Source organism: Balaenoptera borealis (assembly GCF_965194805.1).
Source record: "Balaenoptera borealis genome assembly, chromosome: 18".
NCBI classification, from domain to species: Eukaryota; Metazoa; Chordata; class Mammalia; order Artiodactyla; family Balaenopteridae; genus Balaenoptera; species Balaenoptera borealis.
In genome coordinates, this window is record NC_138877.1 from 50,797,258 (window position 1) to 50,819,826 (window position 22,569).

At 39.0% G+C, this 22,569-nt stretch overlaps 1 protein-coding gene across 1 annotated transcript in view; it reads left to right on the forward strand.

The window, feature by feature from the left end:
• Positions 1 to 21,341: 21,341 nt before the first annotated feature.
• Positions 21,342 to 22,569, forward strand: part of SCEL (sciellin) — a 189,926-nt gene continuing 188,698 nt past the window's right edge. The window contains exon 1 of the mRNA XM_082365780.1: positions 21,342 to 22,558. Coding sequence (XP_082221906.1) covers positions 22,380 to 22,558 — 179 coding nt within the window. The 5' untranslated portion in view covers positions 21,342 to 22,379. The remainder of the gene's footprint in view (positions 22,559 to 22,569) is intronic.

A 22,569-nucleotide genomic window follows, 5' to 3' on the forward strand; every position in this document is an offset into this window, starting at 1 on the left:
CAAATTTTTTTTAAACTTTTTTTTCAGTTTTAAAAATTTTAATTACTTACTGGGCTTCCTAACATTTCTCCTCTCAGTAGCCCATTTCTTCAAAATGCCGTAGGCTTTGAATTTTGAGCAACCCTAGTGTTTTTGTGAAGTTGCTAAATTAGATTTACTTCTTTCCTTCCTTCCCTCCCTCCCTTCCTTCCTTCCTCCCTTCCTTCCTTCCTTCTTTCCTTCCACATTGATTTCCTCTAGGTATAACTTGTGCACTAATTCTTTCAACATTTTTTTATTATGGTGTGATTATCAAGCGTTAGGGCCAGAGCTTTGAGGGCTTAATGACCTTGTATTAGGTTCTTACTGTTGCTGAAAGAAATGACCACAAATATAGTGACTTAAAACAATATAATTTTATTATTTGCATTTCTGGAGGTGAGAAGTATGGAATGGGCCTCATGGGGCTAAAATCAAGGTCTCATCAGGGCTGTGTTCATTTTAGAAACTCTGGGAGAGAACTCTTCCTTTTGCCTTTTCCTGCTTCTAGAGACTGCCTGCATTCCTTCAATGGTGGCTCTTCCATCTTCAAAGCCAACGATGGCCAATCAAGTCTTTCTCATGCTCATCACTCTGACTTTGTTTCCCTCACCATATCTCCTTCTCTGACTCTTAAACTCTTGTTTCCTTCTTTCACTTATAAGCACACTTGTGATTACATTAGACTCGCCTGGATAATCCAGGATTATCTCCCCAGCTCAAGATCCTTAATTTAATCACATTTTCTAAATCTCTTTTGCCATGTAAGACAATATATTCACTGACCCCAGGATGAAGACATGGATATAATTGAAGGGGTCATTCTTCTGCTTACCACACATCTAATGGGCTCTTAAAAAGTAAGGTTCTTTATCCTTTCTGGTTGAAAGCGTAGCTGCATCTAACCCAGATTCTGACTCTAAGTCTTGGCCCAAGTGCTTGGCATATCTTCTCTGCCTTAAGTCCAGTAGAAGAACACCCGATGTAATACTTTTGTGGACGAGTATATTACATTATAGACCAGAATGAATTTTTTATGTGTGTATGTAGGTAGGTAATGTACATTTTAGGGTGCTAAAAATGAGCTTGACTCTGGAAAAAGTCACTTTATATTTTGGCATTTTTACTACTTGTTTCACACAACTGTATGATTTTAGTAATGGCGTATGAATGCTATTTTGTGTACTATAATCCTTTCCAACTTTTGTCCCTATGTCTTTGTACCTCTTTTTCTTTTTCCCAGGGAAAGTAGAGGAACATTTTACAATATTCTCTTTGGAATAGAAGATATGGATTTTAATCACTGAGATGATGTAATTACCATTATTCTGTTGATGTGAATTTTAGACCAGAATGGTTTATAAGCTACAGTAAATCATCAGTAAACATCATTTAGTCTGCCAGTCCCTGTGTGTTCATAGGAATAAAATGTTACTCCTGTCCTTGAGGAAACCATAGTTTATAAGAAAGAGAGCACACACAGAAGAGAGACTTAGCAATCTGTGGGGTCAAGACTCCCATCAGAAAATTAAATAACGGTGACCCAAGTTTTGTTAGTAGATGACATTCAGACTTTAAACATGCAAGCAAAGATATTTCCTCAGGAGCTGGAGGTAAATGTCACTTGCTTAAGTTCATATTTGGAACAGAGGAGGTTGACAATTATAATACATGTCAAAATAAAATTTCTAATTTGAAAAAATTTTTAATTGCTTACATATTTCTTCTTAATGTCATATTAAATTGGTGCTATTAATGAATGGAACATTAAAACTGGTATTTCAGAGATTAGAAAAGAAGTAAAAACAATTGAAATATTTTTTTTGACTTAGGGGATTTTTGTTTATAAAATACCTTTGAGTGTTTATACTCCAAAAGAGTGTGGAAGACATAGGTCAGTGGGGAAAGAAAAAAATCAAAGTTCTCACTCTTGATGAAGAGAGATGACAGGCAGGTCCATAACAATTAATCATGGTACAAAAATAATGTAAGTGATTAAATCTCAGAGATACATAGACAGTTACCTATAGTTGTAAGGTGCGAATTACATTAAGACTTAGTTATTGGGAAAGAGGGAAGAGTAAGAGACTTAAGAGTGCTTCTTGAGTGACTGCTAAGAAATTCCCATTTTAAGAAAAATTCTCCTTTAAACATATGTTGTAATCATGAACAATTTTGATGGAGTTGACTCAGGTAGCTTTAGTCAAGTCCTTCAGTAGAAGATGTGATTAGATTTGTGACAAGGCTTTGTGACCATCTCTTGCTTTCGTCTGCCCAAGACAAGTTGACTTAGATTGTAGCTATGGGAAAAATCTTATCATTCGATCAATATAGAGTTGCTATTTCTTCACCTCAAAGGATTAAAAATTACTTTGTGTGTATGTGATTGAGGTTGGGTTGGGATTCTAATGGCTGGAGCCAGGGCAGAAATGAGGATATTTGAGAACCACTACCTTGGGTCATGAGACCTGCATCCACTTGCTGCTCTTAACCAAACCATGCTTAATTCCACTTGAAAGTGTGCTTGGTGGTTTTGGGTGGACAATAAAATTTAATTATGGTAATTCTAATCTTGTTGGGAGATGGTCAGCCTTTAAAATTGTATCCGTATGACACCAAAATAACTGCCTATTTGCTTTTTACTCGCCTGGATTTGTTATTTTGGCTACATAAAGTCTTGGTAGTCAAATCCATGTTGAAAATTAGCCAACATTAAAGGCTGAAAAGAACTTTAAGGAAAATTTAAGCCAAACTTTTCATCTTGGAAATGACTATTGTGATGAACTGAAGAGACCATGGAATACTGTTCTGTGGCTGCGAGTCCTGCTGGAGCCCTGTAGTGACAAACAGAAGCAGGAAGACTGATTGGCTGGCATAACTAAATCTTTGATTTGCTTAGGACATGAATGTCTGAACTACATGAACCCAGTAATACAAAATACCATTCTTTAGGAAAAGAAGTAGGCTAAGTCTTTTGAAATTTGGATAATAGACTATTGCTTGGACAAGCTAAGTCAAAAGTTTTATCCTTAAAAAAATTTGGGGGGGTTAATGTGATTTCCAAGCAAGAAACAATTTTTTGCTTTTAAAATAACCTCAAAAAAATAGCCTCATTTGTTAAGTTGATCTTTTTTCATTCCAGAAACTTATTTCTAAGGCAATGTCTTATGTTTACTATTACATGTGTCTCAAAGAATTAAAGGCCATGAAGGACAGTAAGACTGAGAACATATGGCTGACATGAAGAGGGCAGCTGAGGCAGTACAGAGTTCCTACTTGCAAGAAAGTTGTTTTGGCCTAAATTTTCCAAATTAGTTGTTTTATTTACTAGATTATTGTTCATGTTCCTCTTTGTTTTGACTGGGTCCACTCACAGGATGGCAGAACTGGAGAGGCTAAAACTCTGACCAGTGATTTATTGAGGCCAGTCTATAAACTCAATGAATGGCAGGAGCCTGGGAGTATTAGTACCTATGCCAAGCAAGGTGAACTTTATCTTTGCTGTAGCTAAATCCTATGAACTCTGGTCATATCTCATTATACTTGTTAATATACAGCCACGCTTAGACATCAGATTTTCATTGGAAGTGATTGTATAGTCATAGATTCTTAATTAAATTGGAGCTTTTATGTGTATGGTGTCAAAATTTAATGCATAATACTATCCATTGTTAAGAGAAAATTGACATGTTAGGAAGCAAAAGTGAATGCTAAATTAGCAATGTGGTTGTAAATTTAAAACATACTGTTTTAAGTGTCATAAGGAGTTAGTGCAAGAGTTTTGTATAAGTGTTTTGTTTTTGCTTTTTAAGAGGGACCTGGGGTAATTGATTTGCTTCAGTAACCTGTGTTTTTCCGTGTACTTACCTCCCCCTCTGCTTGGTTCTGCATCCTTTCAGTACTTCTGCACTTCAGGTGGGCTTGTTGATATGCTACTTCTTACGTGTTTCTATGTTAACAGTAATTAGATTGGAGTTGGGGTTTTGCAAGATATTTAGTTTCTCCTTTTCATTTAATTTTTTTTTGGGAAAATTAAGATAATAATATTTGCCTTGCAGATTTATTTAATGATGTACATAAATGTATGTAAAGTTTCTACTGCTCAATAAGTCCTCAGGAAACTAAGTAGAATGTATGTTCATCCAGGGAAATGTCTGTGGTTTCTCTTTGTTTCGCTTTAGGGTGGATATTCTAGAAGTGTTGCCAAATAAGACCTACTCAGATGCAAACACAAGAGCAAATGCTGAAACTGGCTTATAAATGCAAGCCAGCTGGCTGCTCTAGACAAAGTCTTAGGAAGAAAGCTTTCTTCATCTAATTCATAAATGGAATTGCCAGGCTTAACTGGCTTTTTAAAAAAAAATTATTTTTGAACTCTGCATTGCTGTATAACTGTGACAACATTAAGAAGAGCATATAAGAGTAAAATAAGGGGGTGACAGTTCACAAAGCAGTGTTATAACCATCTCTGTGGAAGAGCCTAGAGATGGTTCCATGTAGGAAGCCATCTGTATGGATGATGTGACCTCAGGCTAGCACAGTTGATAAGCGAGAAAGGGAAACCCTTTACCTGAGGTAGGAGATAGATGGGCCCCTGGGCTGGACAGCTGGTGTTTGCAAGTGGAGTAAAACTGAAGCTTTGTTTTCTCCCAGACACTCCAAGGACAAAGCTAGTGGCAGAAGCTGAGCTCTGCTGGAATAAAGAGATAAGATGACCACTCCTGAGGTCAAGGAAACTTCCCCGACTTCACAGAAAGACCCTTCGGGGGTCAAAGGGAGAGGGTGCCACCCCATAATAGGTGATGCCAAGACCCCCACAGACCTCTGCGGTGGAATCCATCTTAGCAAAAAGTTGCGCACGCATGTCGGAGAGGGTCCTAGGGCAGGTCAGTTGTGAAAAAAGAAGATTAATTGGCCAAAGGTAAACAGAGACCCGGAAGAACTGTCCTATATAAGTGATTTAAATCACCTCTTTACTGCACTCCTCCTCATTAGGGGGGACGTCCACATCCTTTCTCTCCACATCCTTTCTCTCCGGGTGTGTATCTCTGCCTTGCTTCAGTCTCAAATAAACAAGCTGTTTCTCTGTGTGCTCTCCCACTTGTTGTGCTGTGTCTCTAATAATAATAAACTTCGTACCTGTTTTTACAGGTTTTGCCTCCTTGAAATATTTCTTGCTTTCAAATGGGGGTAAGAGCCAGGGCCATTTTGCTTCTAGCCTCTAGCCCCTGGTGGTGGTGTAGTGTCTAGGATTCCTGGTTTTCATCCAGACTACCCAGGTCCAATTCCTGGGCAGGGAACTAAGATCTCTCTTCAGGACCGCTCACTGCTGTGTCTCCGAGATCATACATACCCAACTTGGCAGATGTGTGTGTGTGTGTGTGTGTGTGTGTGTGTGTGTGTGTGTGTGTGTGTGATGAATATATTCTATATTATGACTCTCTCCCTCCAAGTATATATATATATATATATATATATATATATATATATATATATATATATATACATAAAGTCAGCATTTATTTCCACACTTTTATGCTCTCCCTTGTATCACAGGACTGGAAGCCTGAGAATCTTATTTCCCAGACTCCTTTGCTTTTGCTGTTGTGGGTGTAATTTATATTGTCAATGAAATGAACTCATGCAAGATTTCAAAGGCTGAATCGAGGCTTAGTGAGTCCATATATGAAAAACATAAAAATTCCTTTGCGATATAAATATAATTTCCCTAATTTATTGATTTTATACATTTGGAAGTATGAAAAGTTGCTTTCCACCCCCATGCCCCGACTTAAAACAAAAAATACCTGTTAAACGTTCAGCATTTGCTGCGAAGATTGAATCCTTTGTTAGACAAAAAAGTACATGACTTTTCTTTGCCTTTAGCTTGCTTTTTATGTGACATTGTTTGAGAGACAGAGCACAGTATTTTTAAACAGATGACAAGATGTCAGCTTTGAGTGACACAAATTTAGAAGCAACAGTGGAGTGTTTTATTACGATTTCTTTATAGTATGAAAAAAATCCCAAAGTTATTCCTCTGTGCCTTCGTGATAAAATCACACCGAGAGGCAACATTAGGACACTTGTTGGGAGGAAGGGTGAGCGTGAGGAGGGCAGGACTGTAATTTTCATCTAAGGAAACAGCACTAGACTTGCGAGAAGGGGATTGCATGTATTACTGAGCAATGTGATGGTTCTCCCAGATGAATAGTTCATCTCCAAGAAGCATTCGATCAGGCGAGCTATCAACAAGATCTGGCCTTTGATAAACACATCCACTTTAATAGCAGTTCCTGAGATGAAAGGTTTGGATACTTTCAACTTCATGGCACTCAATCTCTGCAGCCTGAAAATATGATATAACTTCCTAGTGTGCTGCCTTGAAAACCATCAAAGTAAGCTAGAATCATCCTTTTAGACATAAAAGGAGACATAGGATGTTACTAATTAACTCATCTCCCTTGTTATTCCTAAAATGATTTAAGGCAACGGGCTATATGATATAATGGGAAAATACTCCTTCTTGGCCTGATGTAAAATGATGAATTGTCCAAGATAATCTCTAGGTGTCTTCCATATTACACGTTTTATGAGAAAATTTGGGGAGCCATTCATTTAAAACTTCATTGCAAGGGACCATATTAAAGTGAAGTCTTAATAATAAACCTCCCAATGTGGGGTTTAGGATAGACCTAAATTCATCCTAAAATCTACTTGGTATTTGGACTGTTTTGATTCTGAAGCTTACATGTATCCACAGAGTTGATGTCAACCCATTTCCCTGGAAAATTGGAAGACAAGGATTTTTTTTCTCTGTTCTTGTTACTATCTTGGTGAATTTGGCAAATGATTGTCTTTTCAGTGGCACAAATTTAGTAACAATAGGAGGATGTTTTATTACAATGTCTATACCACATGAATTCTAAAACTGTTTGGTGATCTGGAGGGAAGTTGGTTAAGAGGATAGTATACTTTTCATCTAATGAAACAACCCTTAACTTGAGGGAAGGTGATTGATTGTAGGATTACTGAATAACTGAATAGGTTTTCACTTGAAGCATAGGGTGTCAGTTTTCTCTTGTTGAGAAATTTTTCTAGCCAGTATTTTACAAGAAATGTTTCCCTTTACAAGACGTTTTTTAAAAAGTGTTTAAACAGCATAATTCATGATAGCCAAAAAATGGAAGCACCCCAAGTGCACATAGACGGATAAATGGTTGAAGGAAATGTGGTGTATACATACAGTGGACTATTAGTCAGCCTTAGAAAGGAACGGAATTCTGACACATGCTACGACATAGATGAATGTTGAGGATATTATGCTAAGTGGAATAAGCCAGTCACAAAAGGACAAATATTGTATGATTCCACTTGTATGGGGTACCTAGAATAGTTCAGTTCACAGAGACGTAAAGTAGAATAGTGATTGCTAGGGGCTGGGGGAGTGGGGGATGGGAGTTAGTGTTTAATGGGTACAGAGTTTCAGTTTGGGAAGATAAAAAAGTGCTGGAGATGGATAAAGGAGATAATCGCATAACAACATGAATGTACTTTAAAGTCACAGAACTATGCACTTAAAATGGCAACTTTTATGTTATGTATATTTTATCACAATTTAAAAAACAAATTTAAAAAGAAAAAAAGAGTTTAAAATGACTCTAGCTGCATCTCCATGTTTATCCCTTTTCCTAGTTTAAGAGGGGTATAAGTTACACTTCTCTAAAATTCTGTGTCTCTCCTGATTTAAGGCTGAATAAAATGTCACCAGCAGTTCTTTTGCCTCTTTTAATATGTATCTCCTGGTAGGCCACCAGCTCTGAGACATATCTATGTGGCTCTGACTTCAGATAAAATAAAGTTGCATCTAGCATTTATTTTACAATTACAAATATGGAAGGAAAATTAAGAAAAATAATGTTGTTGTCTTAGAAAATTGCTTTTTTGGAGATAGTGTACATGACGGTTAACATTAAAGATGTGATATTATCATGTCTTTTTACTATCGAACATATTTAAAATGTACATTTGGGCATCAAGTTAAAGATATTTATAAAATACTTTCTTATTTGCGAAAGTTAACCCCACCTATTGATGATATTCTTCTCGTTCCCTTATGAATATTTGACTGAATCTTACTGTTCTTTTATTTTTTTGAAGTAGGCTAATAGAAGGCTTTTTAAAAGTAGGCTAATAGGCTAAAGTAGCCTACTTACTTAAAGTAGGCTAGCGATGCCTTCAAAAGTTGTTTATTTTCTGACATAATAACTATTGTAAATACCTTTATGTGTCAAAGATTCATGCCAGTAACACTATAGTGAGAATGATTTTTCCATTTTTTAAAGTAGAGTCACAGTAATTTATCAGGTGTTTTAAAATTCAGATTTTCATCCAAAAACTTGCATGAGGTTTATTTTAGAAGAGTTGTTTTCCCTCACAGGATGGTGGTAAAAGTCAAGAAGACATGACTCCAAGAACCTAGACATATTTTGACAGAATATAAAGCATCTTGAATTTCCCCCCTTAATTAGTCCATTTTTATTATAAGTCTATTGTTAAGTTTCGACAGAAAAATTTCATAAATGCTTAATTCTTTTATGGATAAAATAATTTAAAATAAAACAGTCATTACAAAGAATAATCAATAACGTGTAGCATTGTATTGAATTTAAAGGTGAAAGCATTTATAATGCAAGCACAAACACACTTGGAAGTTTCAGGAAAGTTATTAGCATAGAAGGCGAATAAGCCAGGAGTGGGGGCAAGGGCAGGGATGGGTGAGGCAGAACTTTTATTGTTTTTTTAATTTATTTTTTATTTAAAAATTTTTTAATTTGTTTTTTTAATTTTTATTGGAGTATAGTTGATTTACAATGTTGTGTTAGTTTCAGGTGTACAGCCATAAAAAAGAACGAAATAACGCCATTTGCAGCAACATGGATGGACCTAGAGATTATCATACTGAGTGAAGTAGGTCAGACAGAGAAAGACAAATAGCATATGATATCACTTATATGTGAAATCTAAAAAAGGGGAACAAATGAACTTATTTACAAAACAGAAACAGAGTTACAGATGTAGAAAATAAATTTATGGTTACCAGGGGGTAAAGGGAGGGAGGGATAAATTGGAAGATTGGGATTGATATATACACACTACTATATATTAAATAGATAACTAGTAAGGACCTACTGTATAGCACAGGGAACTCTACTCAATACTCTGTAATGGCCTATATGAGAAAAGAATCTAAAAAAGAGTGGTTATATGTATATGCAGAACTTTTATTGTTAAATGCTTCTCAGGCAACGTTGATCCTGGCTTTGGACAGATTTTTTAATTATTTTTTCCTCCCAAATCATCTGTTGCAAAATGGAGAGTTTCAAGTGCTCCCAGGAGGTGGTTAGTTCAGTGAGAGTGAATTTCATGGTGGAAAGTCCATGTAACTGGAGTCCACTGAGAGTCAGTTATTTCCTTGTGAGTCGTTTGAATTTATTTTGGGTCGGTCTGAGTAAATGTCAAGTGTTTTATCACATGGGTAAAGTGAGCTCTTCTGTGGCACCTCTTATGAAAGCCAGATATTGTGGCAGGGATGGGGCAACTCCTCAATCCTTTATAGGCAATTCGCAATCCAAACTCTTCTGAAAACTCAAAGACTTTGTTTTCATAGCTTCACTGGTGATAAATTTGGACCTGACTTGATGTGGGGCTATTCGTAGTTTTAATTGGTTCTACTTATTATAAATATTTGTACATTTAGCTGTGGAAATATTAGTGTTTGATTACAGTTGCTACCCCAGATCCTGCCGGGATTCTTCCATAATGTAGTATGTGCACCATGTTACTCCAAAAATCAGAAAATCATTTCTGAATTCCCAGACATTTCTGGCTCAAAGGCTTTCAAAAAAGTGATTTAGGTCTATACTACTATAAACATTTTTATTACTACTACTAAGTAATGATAATCTTTTATGAAATAAATATTTATTGTATGCACATTATGTGTCAAGCACTGTGCTAAGTGCAGGATATATAATAGCAAGGAAAACATATATAGTCCCTGATGTCTAGTTGAGGAGACAATCACATGTACAGCCATATAATTACAGATACATATATATGTATGTGTATACTGATATATAATTATATCAGATATATAATTACATATATGTAATTTTACATATATAAAAATATAAATAAATATATAATTATATATAATTACATATAATATTGCATATATCAATATTAAATATATTAATTTATATTATAGATAATTATAGGTAACTATTATAGATAATCACATGTACAGCTAAATAATTCCCAATTGTGCTAAATAGAGTTCAGGAAAAACTGGGGGAAGTTCTAGTTTAGATTGGTGAATCAAGAAAATATTTGAATGGAAATCTGCACTGTTACTCAGAGGAGGCAGGTAAAGGGGATGGGAAAAACATTCTATCCAGAAGAAACGGGTTGTGCGAAGTTGCAGTGGTAGGAAGCATCTTGGCAAATGTAAAGAGTGGAAGAATACCATGTACTTGGTTCATGGCAAGGGATGAGAAACTGAGATGAGATGAAGCTTTAGAAGTAGGCAGAGGCTGGATTATTTGAATGGGCCATGGAAAAGACAAATTTTATTCTATATGCTGGTGAGTGATATGATCAAATTTAATTTTTAAATTATCATTCTAGGATATCATAGGAATTCTCAGAATGAATTGAAGATGCACAAAATTTTAAGGAAAAAAAATCCAGATGACAGATGTTGGAGGTAAGACCAGCATAAAGGAAGTAGAGGTGAAGAGAAAAAGAGTCAAAATTTAATTTGTAGAGAAGATTGGCAGGGCTTAGTAATGAATTGGCCATTACTTGGTTGAGGAAGAGACTTGCTCTTTTCTGAGTGAATGGAGGTCTCATTTGCCAAGATGGAGAAGACCGGAAGAAGAGTGTGTTGGCTACGACTGGGGTGAGGGGAGGGCAAGAGTTCTGTTTTGGACATGTTAAGTTTGTGATGTCTGCAGGATATCCAAGTGGACATGTCAAGGAGACATTTGGCTACACAGATCTGGAGCTGAGATCTGCATTTGGAGGCTATTTGTTTGAAAGTTGGAATATAGATGGATTTAAAACATAGGAATGGATAAAAATATTTAAAGAATGAAGATAGAGAAGAAGGTCAAAGGCTGATCTTCTGCACTGTTGAGGAATTTCCACATTTAAAAATCAGGTACAAGAGGAAAAGCGAACAATGGGGAGTGAGAAGGAGTGGCCTGGCCATTGGGAGAGGAGCTTGGTGAGTGTGATGTCAAAAAAGCTGGGAGAAAGGAGGTTTCAAGAAGCAAACGCTTAAGAATTTTGAATGCTGCAAAGCGGTAGTAGGGAAGGGTCTAAACAAGCTCCTTGTTTGTGACAGCATGGGGTTATTGGTGGTCTCAGCAAGAGCACTTATGTACCTGGATTGTGGTAGGCCAACCAGTGATGGGGTGGGGAGTTCTTTTCAGAAGCAGAAACAAAATGACAGAGATAGAGGCAGGGACAGAGATGATTTAGAAGATGGAGCTATGGGAGCTTGAGATGGTAGATCTTAATCGGGAATTTATGATGACCGCTTAAGCAAATAGTAAAAAAGGGTTTGGCTTGAGCTGGAGAGTCTGGAGATGGTGATGACTTCAGGCATGGAATGACCCGCATCAGGGGTCGGCAAACTCTGGCCCTCAGGCCAAATCTGTTCTTGTAAATGCACATTACCGGAATACAACCACAGACATTTAAAAAAAAAAAAAAAAGAAGAAGATGGAGCTATGAGTGCACGTTTGAAGAAGTAAAGCAGATGCAGAAGATGCCTGGGAGAGGAGAAATCCAAGGAACTGAGGCTACTACTTATTCTGTATAAGGGTACTAAGGGTTTTATACACTTCAATCCATTTTAATCCTCACAACACCACTAGGAATAAGTATCACAATTGTAACAACTTGTTACATTCCAAATGGCTAGGAAGTCTAATAAGAATGGTCCCAGGCCTAGTCATATCTGTTAGAAATATCCCTGAGTACAAAATAAAGTGAGATGCTCCTCTGCTGCTGCCTTTGCTTGCCTTCCAGTCACTGCCAAGTTCGCTATCAGCAGGGTTCACACAGTCTCAGCCTCATTTCCACCTGGTCCTCTGCCCTGCCCCTCAGTCCTGACTTCATGTCACTGTGCTACTTTACTTACCTTAGTTAAGTTCTCTTTGTATTGTATTTTCCCATTCTTGGGAAGCACCCATAAGACCAACAAAAGCTAATGTTGATCACTTCTCACAGCACATCTTGGATTTATTCACTTAATTATTAAGTGACTACTGTGTGCTAGGTACTATACTATTGATATATAGTGGTGAACAAGCAGACATGGAGATTATGTTCTAATATATACGTATGGATGGGGGGCGCAAATGGCTGGCAAGTGAACCAATACGTTTTTTTTAAAAAAGATAATTTCGGGTAATGATGAATTCTATGAAAAAAATAAATCAGGGCATTGTAATAGAGAACTGAATGTTTCCTTTAAATTAGAAAGTCAGGAAAGTTCTCAATATTATGCTAAAAGACCCCTCTCTACTGAGGGTGAAGATGGAAGTAAAGAGAGCCCGCCTTGCCCCACGGGATGAAATGAGAAAAGTCTAAGTGAAATGGTGCACCTTAGATTGGAACTTGAACCTACGCGTGGGGACTCAACCCAGCTAAAACCCAGATTGGGACTTGAACCCAGGGTCTTTTAATTAGAATCATTCACCTGGTGTCTGGACTACTGAGGTTCAGATTCTTTGTGTCTCAGCGCAGAAGGAATTCAGCGAGAGGCAAGATGGTAGGCAAGAAGTAGATTTATTAATATAGGACGCTTGTGAGGAATACAAGCGGGCAGGCGAGGGGCCTGTCCCGAGAACTAGCAGGCTCTGTTCTGATAATCAGAGGAAAGTGGGGAGGGGGGAAAAGACCACCTTCTTCTTCATTCTTTTTTTTTTTTTTTTTTTTAATTTATGACTGTGTTGGGTCTTAGTTCCTGTGCGAGGGTCTTCATCGCGGTGCGCGGGCCTCCCACTATCGCAGCCTCTCTTGTTGCGGAGCACAGGCTCCAGACGCGCAGGCTCAGTACTTGTGGCTCACGGGCCTAGTTGCTCCGCGGCATGTGGGATCTTCCCAGACCAGGGCTCGAACCCGTGTCCCCTGCATTGGCAGGCAGATTCTCAACCACTGCGCCACCAGGGAAGCTTCCTCATTCTTTGAGTAGACATCAGGCTAATATTACTGGCTACTCCTTCACATCGGGCAGGAGAGTGTTTGACCCTGCGAAGTCAAACTAAGACTGTCATGATGCTTATTCAAATCAGCAGAAGGGTGGTAACATATACTAAAATACGTTAAATCATCTCAGGTTTCAGTATAATGAGGATCTCCTACTTTGGAATGTTACCTTTCCCTTATATTCCTGTCCTTGGTTCTAAGGATCATTATCTTGCTGAACTTGCCCAGCAGGATGCAAGCCTCATTTTTTTCACTTAATGACCTGGGGCATATCTCATGCTTTTATTGATGGCTTTATAGTTAAGTAAGCCTGCTTCCTTCCATGATGTTCCAATAGCTTTCTTGAGCGATCATTAACTTACAGTGGTCTCCACAAGTTCCCTAAATTTCCGTCTCTATCTATAATCCCCTAGTGGGACTTCTAAAACCACCTGTGCAACTATCCTACTCTATTCCTAGCAAAAGGAGTGAAGGGGAAAGGAACCTGGTCCAGGTACTACTCCCATTTCAGAGATAAAGATCCAGAGGGCAGAGTTACCTAGGCTACTCAAGCACATTTGACTCAAAAGGGATAACATTAAGATTCCAGCCTCTTTTCTAGTTATTCTTTGAACAAAAGCACTAGTTCTAGGCCTACAGTAGTCTCTTGGAAGCCTTGGACAAAGTAATCTACCTGGCTCTGCAAGTGAGGCTATTACTAGCCCTATTATCTTAGAACTAAGTGATGTATGTGCAAAGGCGCTGTGAATGGTTTGAAGACAGTGGGCAATATCCTATCAAAATTTTCATGACCCTACCATGTCATCATTGTGAAATGTCATTTTTTTAGACAGTTAGGTTTAAAAGTCTGCCAAAGTTCACATATTCCCTCCCTTCTTTTCTAGGAAGGAATGTGCCTAAATTTTCCCAGGAAGATGGGGGTTCCCTTCAGAGAACTAGATTGCTCAACCTTGTTTAGTGGCAGCCAGCTCCAGAGAATCACAAAAATGAGGGCAGGATTTTTTTTTTTTTCACGTCTTACCAAAAGTACTGCATAGAAATTGAAGGCTCTGCACAATGGTCTGTGCTTCACTGTGGCAGAAAAGGATCCAGAAATTGCTATTGCTTGATTGGTGTGACAGTCCCCTCAAGATTCTGACAAGATACCTGGGGTGTACCTTGACCTGTAACTATGGAGCATGGCTTGGGAAAGTATGGGGAGGTACTTCTCCTGATTAGTCTTTCAGCTTGTATCCAGTTTAGGGGACTATACTTGACATTGTCTATACAAAACCAGGAAATAGACTATCTATTTTAAAAGAGAGCTAAGGGAACAAAATGACGATTAAATGGTTAGAAAATAAGATTTATGAGGGAAAATTGAAGAAGATGGGGAGTGATGATGAGAAGGCTGAAGGGATCAGATCCAAGACTGGTACTTGTTTCTGTTTTCTCCTCATCCCCGGGCAGGACCTCAAGGTCCCTTTGAAAATCCTCTGGAATGTCTCAAGGAATCTCTCCAAGCCCTGCTTCCTACTCCCATCCTGAACCTGCTTCTTCTTGTCTTCGTCCTCCCTTTCTCCCCCATTTCTTCACACCTGGTTTGTTTCTCCCTACTCAAGCCTTTAGTTAATTGTTTTATTAAGCTGTGCATTTTCTGGGTCTCCACCCTTTTTGTTAAGAACTATTTACCACTCCCATCTAGTGATTAACCAAAGGAAGACTTCCTGTTGGTTTCTGGCACATAGCTTTGCTTACTAAATGTTTTTTTGAATTGAGTATTCACAGTAGCTTTGCCAGGGCTATCTTATGTTAGTCTGGAGCTTTGTGAACGAGTGACAGGAAAAGGGAGAAAACAGTAGGTCTCTGTATTCACACCAGTTCCTAGCAGCTTGGTATCCCATTTCAGCTCACGCTGATGAAGATCTATAGAAGAACATTAACTTTCTCAGACTGGCATATTAGTTGGGACAGGCCAACTGCTCTAAGACAGAACTTTAAAGTTTCAAAGTTTCAAATATGGATTAGAAATCCAAAATAAAGTTTACTTGTCACACATATTACAGCCTTCACCTGGTTGGCTGGCTCTACTGGGCAGCTTTACTCCAAGCAGCAATGTAGGCTCTAGATCCTTTTCTTTATTCTTAGACTTCTCCATTCAATGGGTGCAAGGGGGGAAAAGAGAGAGTATTGTGTGTGTGAGCCCTGGAAGACATATACGTTACTATTCATACACTGTTTGTTCTATTCATATTCCATTGACCAACACCCAGTCGCAGGGCTACATCCAGTGGCAAAGCCAGCTATGACATGTTGCCCAAAAGTGTGCTTGGGGAGAAAGAAAAATTCATTTGGTGAACAACTAACTAGTTGTTAGCACAGATGCTGTGAGTGAGTCTGTTTCTAGTAATTACAAATGGCTCTAACTAAAAGCTAAGAAAAAATACTGCGGCCTCAAAGGGTATATACAAAGTTCTCAAAGATTCTTTCAGTTGGGAAACCATTATACTTTGACATATTGAGTTATGGAAATGGAGTTAAATATATGAAAGTATATTGAAGGTTATAATATATATGGTTGACATAACAGAATTGTAACTCTGCCAATATATTCCATTTTCCCCATGGCAAAACAATGATCAGTATTTTAGTGTACACTGAAGACAGTTCAGTCACACTTTGCCATTTTTGCAGGGTGTTTGACCCCTTCCCATTTGTCTCATTTTTCATATTTTCAAAAGACGAAAAGCTCCTTTGTTTTATCTGCTTACGTGTGTGACCATGAAAGAATGAATGAACAAATGAAAGAGAGAGGAAGGGGGAAGGGAGAATTTTCCTTACGTACTAAACGGGAAAATCATGCTTAGTGTATAAACATCCCCACACTTATTTTATATGACCATTTCCTGTGCCGTTTTGTTAAACAATTGATCCCGTTAAATTTTGAGATTTTCCTGCCAACTGTGAAAAACAGGCAGAAGTTTATTTCAGTGTTTGTTTTGGCACTGGTTTAATAATTTTTCTTTTCTTCTGGTTATACCAGATTATCCCTACATCTATCAGCATTCAGTCCTAATACAGGAGTGCTATGAGCTTCTGGGTAGAGTACATATTAAAAATAATGAAAGTGCAAGCAATTTCACAAACACAATAACCTGGAGGAGATTTGGGAAGAAAAGCAGAGCCTGGAGAGAATAAGTAGAAATATAGCTACAAACCAGGTAAAAGATCAAAGAGTCCAACTTTTTCCTAAAACATCCAACTTTATAAAACTATCCTCATGGGAGCTACATGGCCCATTCCAGTGGCATTACCGAGTGTGAAGATGGAAGAGACAGGAAGGGCTTCAGAGTAGAACAACAAGTGGTCTGCACTAGCTCCGGCAGATTAGGTTTTGAAAATTCTGTATATATTCAAGAAACTAGAGCTTAATGTCTTTCCATATAGTCATTCTTTCCTTCGTTTCTCTTGTAGAGAGTACCTCCAATATGAGAGATGCTGTGCTAGATATGACCCAGTCCATACATCCTTTGGAGGAGTATCAGTTAATATTGTCCAGCAGCTCAAGAACCAGGAGGTTGACTATCATTGGTGCAGAGGTTGAATAAGTCATGCTTCAAGACGCCATAGCCTGAGGCAGCACCAACACCTGTGAACAAGGTGGAGACCATGTCTGGAAACTCTGGGTCTTGCCTCTGGATGGAGGTTTAAATTGCACTAGAAGCGAAGCGGCCAGGGAAGTGTGTTGGGTGAGTCCCATCCCTTGCTTACCTTCTGTCTTTGCAATCTCATTCATCGGGTCAACATTCATTGAACTACAAATGTGCAAGACAGTCTGGACAATTGAGCGGTGCATGAGACACCACTTGGCGTTTTAGGACTTTACAGTCCTAAATGCACAGGGCCATCTGAAAGATACAGTTAGAAACTACAGGGTTGCATATCTCTCCTGGTGAGATTAAAGAAGCTTCAGAGAGGAATCTCTAGAATCTATTCCACTGCATTTTAACTGGGTGCCCCAAGTCTCAAACTTGCAGGCACTTCAGGATCCGAACTTTTACCCTTACATATGACTAATTTATTTTACAACCTGCCCTGAAATTTACATAGTGTAGGCTATATTCTTTGCCTGCAGTAGAACCTGATATACAAAACCCCTTTGGTGCTAAGAACCCGTGTAGCTTATGAAGGCCTCTTCAGGAATCTTAGGAATCACTAACTCCAGATTCCCCTGTCTCTTACAGTAAGTAGAATGACTCCAGTGATTCCAAGTGGCCAAATATTTAAGGCATGCCTGATTCTACTGCTCCCTTGCAAATCTGCTCTGCAAAAGGAAAAGGAAAGGCAAACCCAAGGTCACATAGATAGAGAGGAGTTTAGAATAAAATACAGTCAGAAGAATCATTGTAAAATGGTTTACATTCGACCAAATGATTTGCTTTTCTATGCATTCATATGAAAAATACATATTTCCTGACAAAAATATAAGTAAACATGTTCAATGTATGAATTACAGCTATGTTTTAGACAAATGGTTAGAGAAACTGTCTTAGACCTATCACACTTATTCCTTTTTACTGCCAACAAGTTAGGATTAGTCATCTCACCCTGAAAGAACAAGGATGAGGTTATTTCCCATTGTCTCAGTTGAAGTGCCTAAAACTTTTTCCCTCAAGGAGCCAGGGTGCTGTTCAGGGAAGTCCCAACACCGGCTGGCTGAGCTCTGCTTGAGGAAATCAAATGTGTTCTGTCCTTATTCATTACATTCATGCCTAGAATCCCTAAAGACAGTTTAGTTACTTTTAACCTTTGCAAACTGTATTTATAACCACAGTTCCATGGTCAATTGAACAGAAGCTGATTTGGGAAAAACCTCTTGCATGAGATATCACGGTATACAGATTTTTTTTGTACTTTAAAATGGCTAAGAGAAAAATTATAGACTGGAAGTAAAGGAAAATATTCTATGCTGAGGACCTTAAAATACTTTTTATCTGTAACGTCTAGGATTCTACATAATGCTTAGAATTAATTCCTGTTCATATCCTCCCCACTCCTAGCCCAATTCTCCTTTTGGAAAGATTTTTAAAGAATAAGAACTGAGTGCTTCAGTGTCTGTCACCATTTTATCTGCATTTTCACAAGCATTTTAGCAATTTTGTGAGTCATTTTTTCCTCACCTCCCACAAATAGTGTGGGCTAAATGGAGCTATAGGAATTTTTTTTTTAAAGTAATAATTCTGACTTCAGAATCTAAAAAGACATCACTTACATTAAAAACACACATAGACAGCAAATGATCCACCAATACAGCTGCCTCTGATTGTTCCATAAGGCTGATGCCAGTGACTTCGGTTTTGGTGTGTTATCCTTGATCTCTTGCTGTTTTGGAAGCAGTGTTAAATCAGAGGGTATTGGGGGACTGACCTCATTGCATCATATGTGCTGATTCACTGTCCTACAACTGTTGTCCCTAAGGCACAGGGCAGACTTCAAACTGTTGTCACACTGCCGTGGAAATGTGTGCCAGTAAAAATCCTTGCAGGCTTGTATGATATTTGTATTGCTGTTTCCCGTTAATGTTACATTAATGCAATCAAGGAGACACTTTGTTCTCTCCCCACCCCCGCTAAACAATCAAATGCTTTTAAAATCCTGCAAAACAGCTTTCATTGTAAGGTTCTGATCCAGGGACTTGCCTTGCTGGATCAAGGCACTGATCCACTGGTAAAACATTACCCAGTGTTTTTACTGTCCCCTAGTGGCTGCTTTGAATATCTTTCAAAAAGAGAATTTGTCTTGCTTCTTTACAGTGTCTCAGATAAAAACCTGTGTGCTGGGTGCTGTCCTTGAAGAATGCGATGCTTTCCTCTTTGAAAAGAACAAAAGAATATAGGATGAATTTTAATCTCTATTTTGCCTTACCTTTGCTGCAGTTTGAAAACCCCAAACCTCTGAAGTGTTAAGTAAATTAACCCATGTCTGTGCAGCTTCCATCAGTGAATGCAATAGTTTAAGAATAGTCATTCTTTGACGAACAAACTGCTTTTGTCTGTGCCACTCAGTTTAAGGGAAAACTACTTTTGGAATCCCATCCAAGCTCTTCATACTCTAAATGATTTCTGCTGTCCCTCTAATTATCAGCCAGGATGCTTATTTGTAATCACCAGCTTTCAATAATTTAAATAGGTAGTTTTTCAGCCAACTATTTTTATTCAAAATGGGACAAAAGCTAAAATTGCATGTTGAATTTTATCCAGAAGCTGTCTTCTCTTAGTTCGTGCCAACTGATGCAGAGCAATTGTTCATTTTCTTATGACATGTCAGAAGCACATTTTTACTTTATGAATCTAACCAACAATCCAATGCAAAGTCTATAATTTATGTATCAGTTCAGTTGCTTACCAGAACGAGCGACAGGGCATTTTAAGATTTAATTCAGCATACCGAATCGCCAAACGTAACCACACCCAAGCTCTGTTATTTTTCAGAGACTTTAAATATTAGCTTTTCACTGTCCATTTGAATTTCAGCGAGGATCATCTTGGTAGTTACGTTTTTCACCAATTATAATAAAGATCATTTTGAATAATTAGTCAACATGAATAACACTACTACTTAGTATTTTTGTAAGGACCCTAAAAGTCTTTGGTCTAAATTTTCTTTTATACTTTTGTGTACAAAGTGGACCCATTTCTTAATCTCAAAAAGAACTTAATCAGACAGAATCCAGATGCCTTAAGAAAAAAAATCTCTTGTTTCAAACTTCCTTTTTTGGTCCAATAATGTTTGCCCTCTGGGCCAGCAAAAGAGGTCATTCTGAAAAGTCCCAAAGCTGCAAAATTGCAAAATTGAGAAGCTAGGTTAAAGGTCTTCTGTTTTGTGAAATTTGCTAGATTTTGCCAAGTCCCTGGTTTTGTATTGAAAAAGTTTCAGAGAAAGCTGTGTTTTCCTTTGTCTGGGTCCTTGTTCAGAACACGTCTATGAAGTGGGTAATTGCTATTAGCAAATGCAAATAGAAAATAGAAACAGTTGCCTCCATGCAGCTCAGCTGTCCTTTTGCCAGTTCCCAGGAGGCCCCTCTACCCACTTCCCTACTGTGGTTTTTCCAAGTCTTCATCGCTCTCTTCAAATCCTCCCCCAAACTCCCTATTCACCATCAGCAGGTTACCTTGGCTGTTACCTCACAGAAGAAATAGACTCTATTTACAGTAACTCCTTCAAGTCCCTTCCACTGAACAAAGACACCTACCTCTGCTGTCTCAGGAGTGAGGCTGGGGAGAAGGGCAAGGAAACTCCCCTGGTTTTCCAAGACGCATCCCTCCACCTCACTCCTGTCTCCTCGGGGCTCTTGTTCCTTCCTGGTCTCTTCTCTCCCATGTATCTTCACTCTCCTACTCGTCACTGACTCAATTCTCTCAGCATATAAACCTGACACGATCTCTTCCAGAGTATTGACTTAGGGTCCATGAGAGTCCAAGCGACAGCTCCCAGCTCCCTCCTGAACACAGAGGCCACAGGTGGCTCCTGTGACAGAAGCTGCCATGTTTTCAGCTCCGTGGCCCTGCCACCCTGGCCTCAGGGGACTGCATTATGATGGGGGCTATAGCCAAAGGCATCTCTGATGTGAGAGCCAAAACTACATGGTGTCTGAGTCCTGTGCGAATTCCTGTTGGCACGCAAGAGAAAACGATGCTGCCTAATTTAACCTCAGCAGGTTGCTCACTGGAAGGATGTCTGTGGCTCACGTCTCTATAGGGGCCTAGAGGACCTGGGTTAGAAAAGAGACAAAAGCCCAGGTGCTCTGAAGAGCTCTGCTGTGAGGAGCGCAGCAAGTGATACAGGAAGAGCAGGGTGGCCACTCAGCAGCTTCTGCTGCCGCTCCTTTGCGGGGGTGGTCTGCAGCCGTGCCTACATTCTTCTGACTGGTTTAGGCCGAGGACAGGCTTGCTCCATAACTGGGCTGGGTGGGGAGAGAGTGCATTGGCTCATTGGCTACTGTGTGGGAAGTGGGTTCCATCCCTACAGCTCCACACAGTAGGAGATTTCCCCCAAAAGCAGATTGGATTGCTCCCAGGAGTCTGGTGCTGGACAGCCAAAACCAACAACTGGCGACTAGAGATGGTTCTCCCACACAGTTGTTACCGAGTCCAAGCTTGAACTGCTCACTGCATAACAGGCCAATAAACTGAGAGATGACGTCGTTGGGGCAAGGACTAGGACTTTCTTCGGAAAATAAAGACGGAGAAGATGGTGGACTAGTGTCCCAAAGAACCGTCTTACATGAGTTGGGATTCAGGCTTCTTTTATACTAAAAGGGGTGGGAGTGTGGCTGCTTGCTGCAGACTTCTTGGTGCCGGAATCCTTTGTTCTTGCAGCCGTCCACGTAGGTCTGGTCACAGTGTTTCTATAAACCTCCAACAAGACAAATGCTATTCTCTGTTCTGCAATATTTTTCTCTCTCTATGAATGGAAAAGTGTTATACCTTTAAGGGTCAGAGCCCTGAAAATGGGCTATGCTGTATACTTCAGGCTAGAGGCAACTTCTTTTACAAAGGTGCAGAGCCAGTGTGACTAAGCACAGGCAACAGAGCACAGAAGTTACAGCTAAAGGAATAGATCCAATATGGAGTCACGTTTGTTCTTTTCTGTTACACAATGAGTTGCTCTCCTGAAGAGCATGAATAAGAGACACAGAAAACAGAGAAGCAGAAAGCAGTAGAAAGAGAGAAGCAATAGCAGAGAGAAGCAAAGATGAGATAGACTCAAAGAGCTGGTGGGGCATAGAGAAGTCGTATCATGAAAATGGTAGACTCACGAGGGTAGATGGGATAGATTGGTGTCCACTCTCAGGAGGTGGTGAGACAACTGGTGACCATAGGTCCTGGGTGGCTTGGGACACTGGAACTGGCTCGATTCTGGAAAAGCATGTAGTGTTTCCTAGCTCTTAGGCTTTGGAGTCAGAGAATCATGGGTGTCCCTGAGATTCAAATCCCAGCTTCACCACTGGGTGACCTTGGACATGTTTTTTAATCACTGTATCCTCACTTTCCTCATTGGTAAAAATTGTACCTACATCATTTAGTTGAAATAACAATAAAATGACAATTCATATAATGACAATGCATATGCTTAGCATAGTTCATGGTACATTATATGTTAGCTGTTGTTATTACTATTTTATATCTCCCATGATTTTTCAAATGCAATTCTATTCCTATATCTTCATAGGAAATTCCAACTCACCTTTCAAGATCCAGCTCAGATGTTACCTTCTGAGGTAAGGTAGAT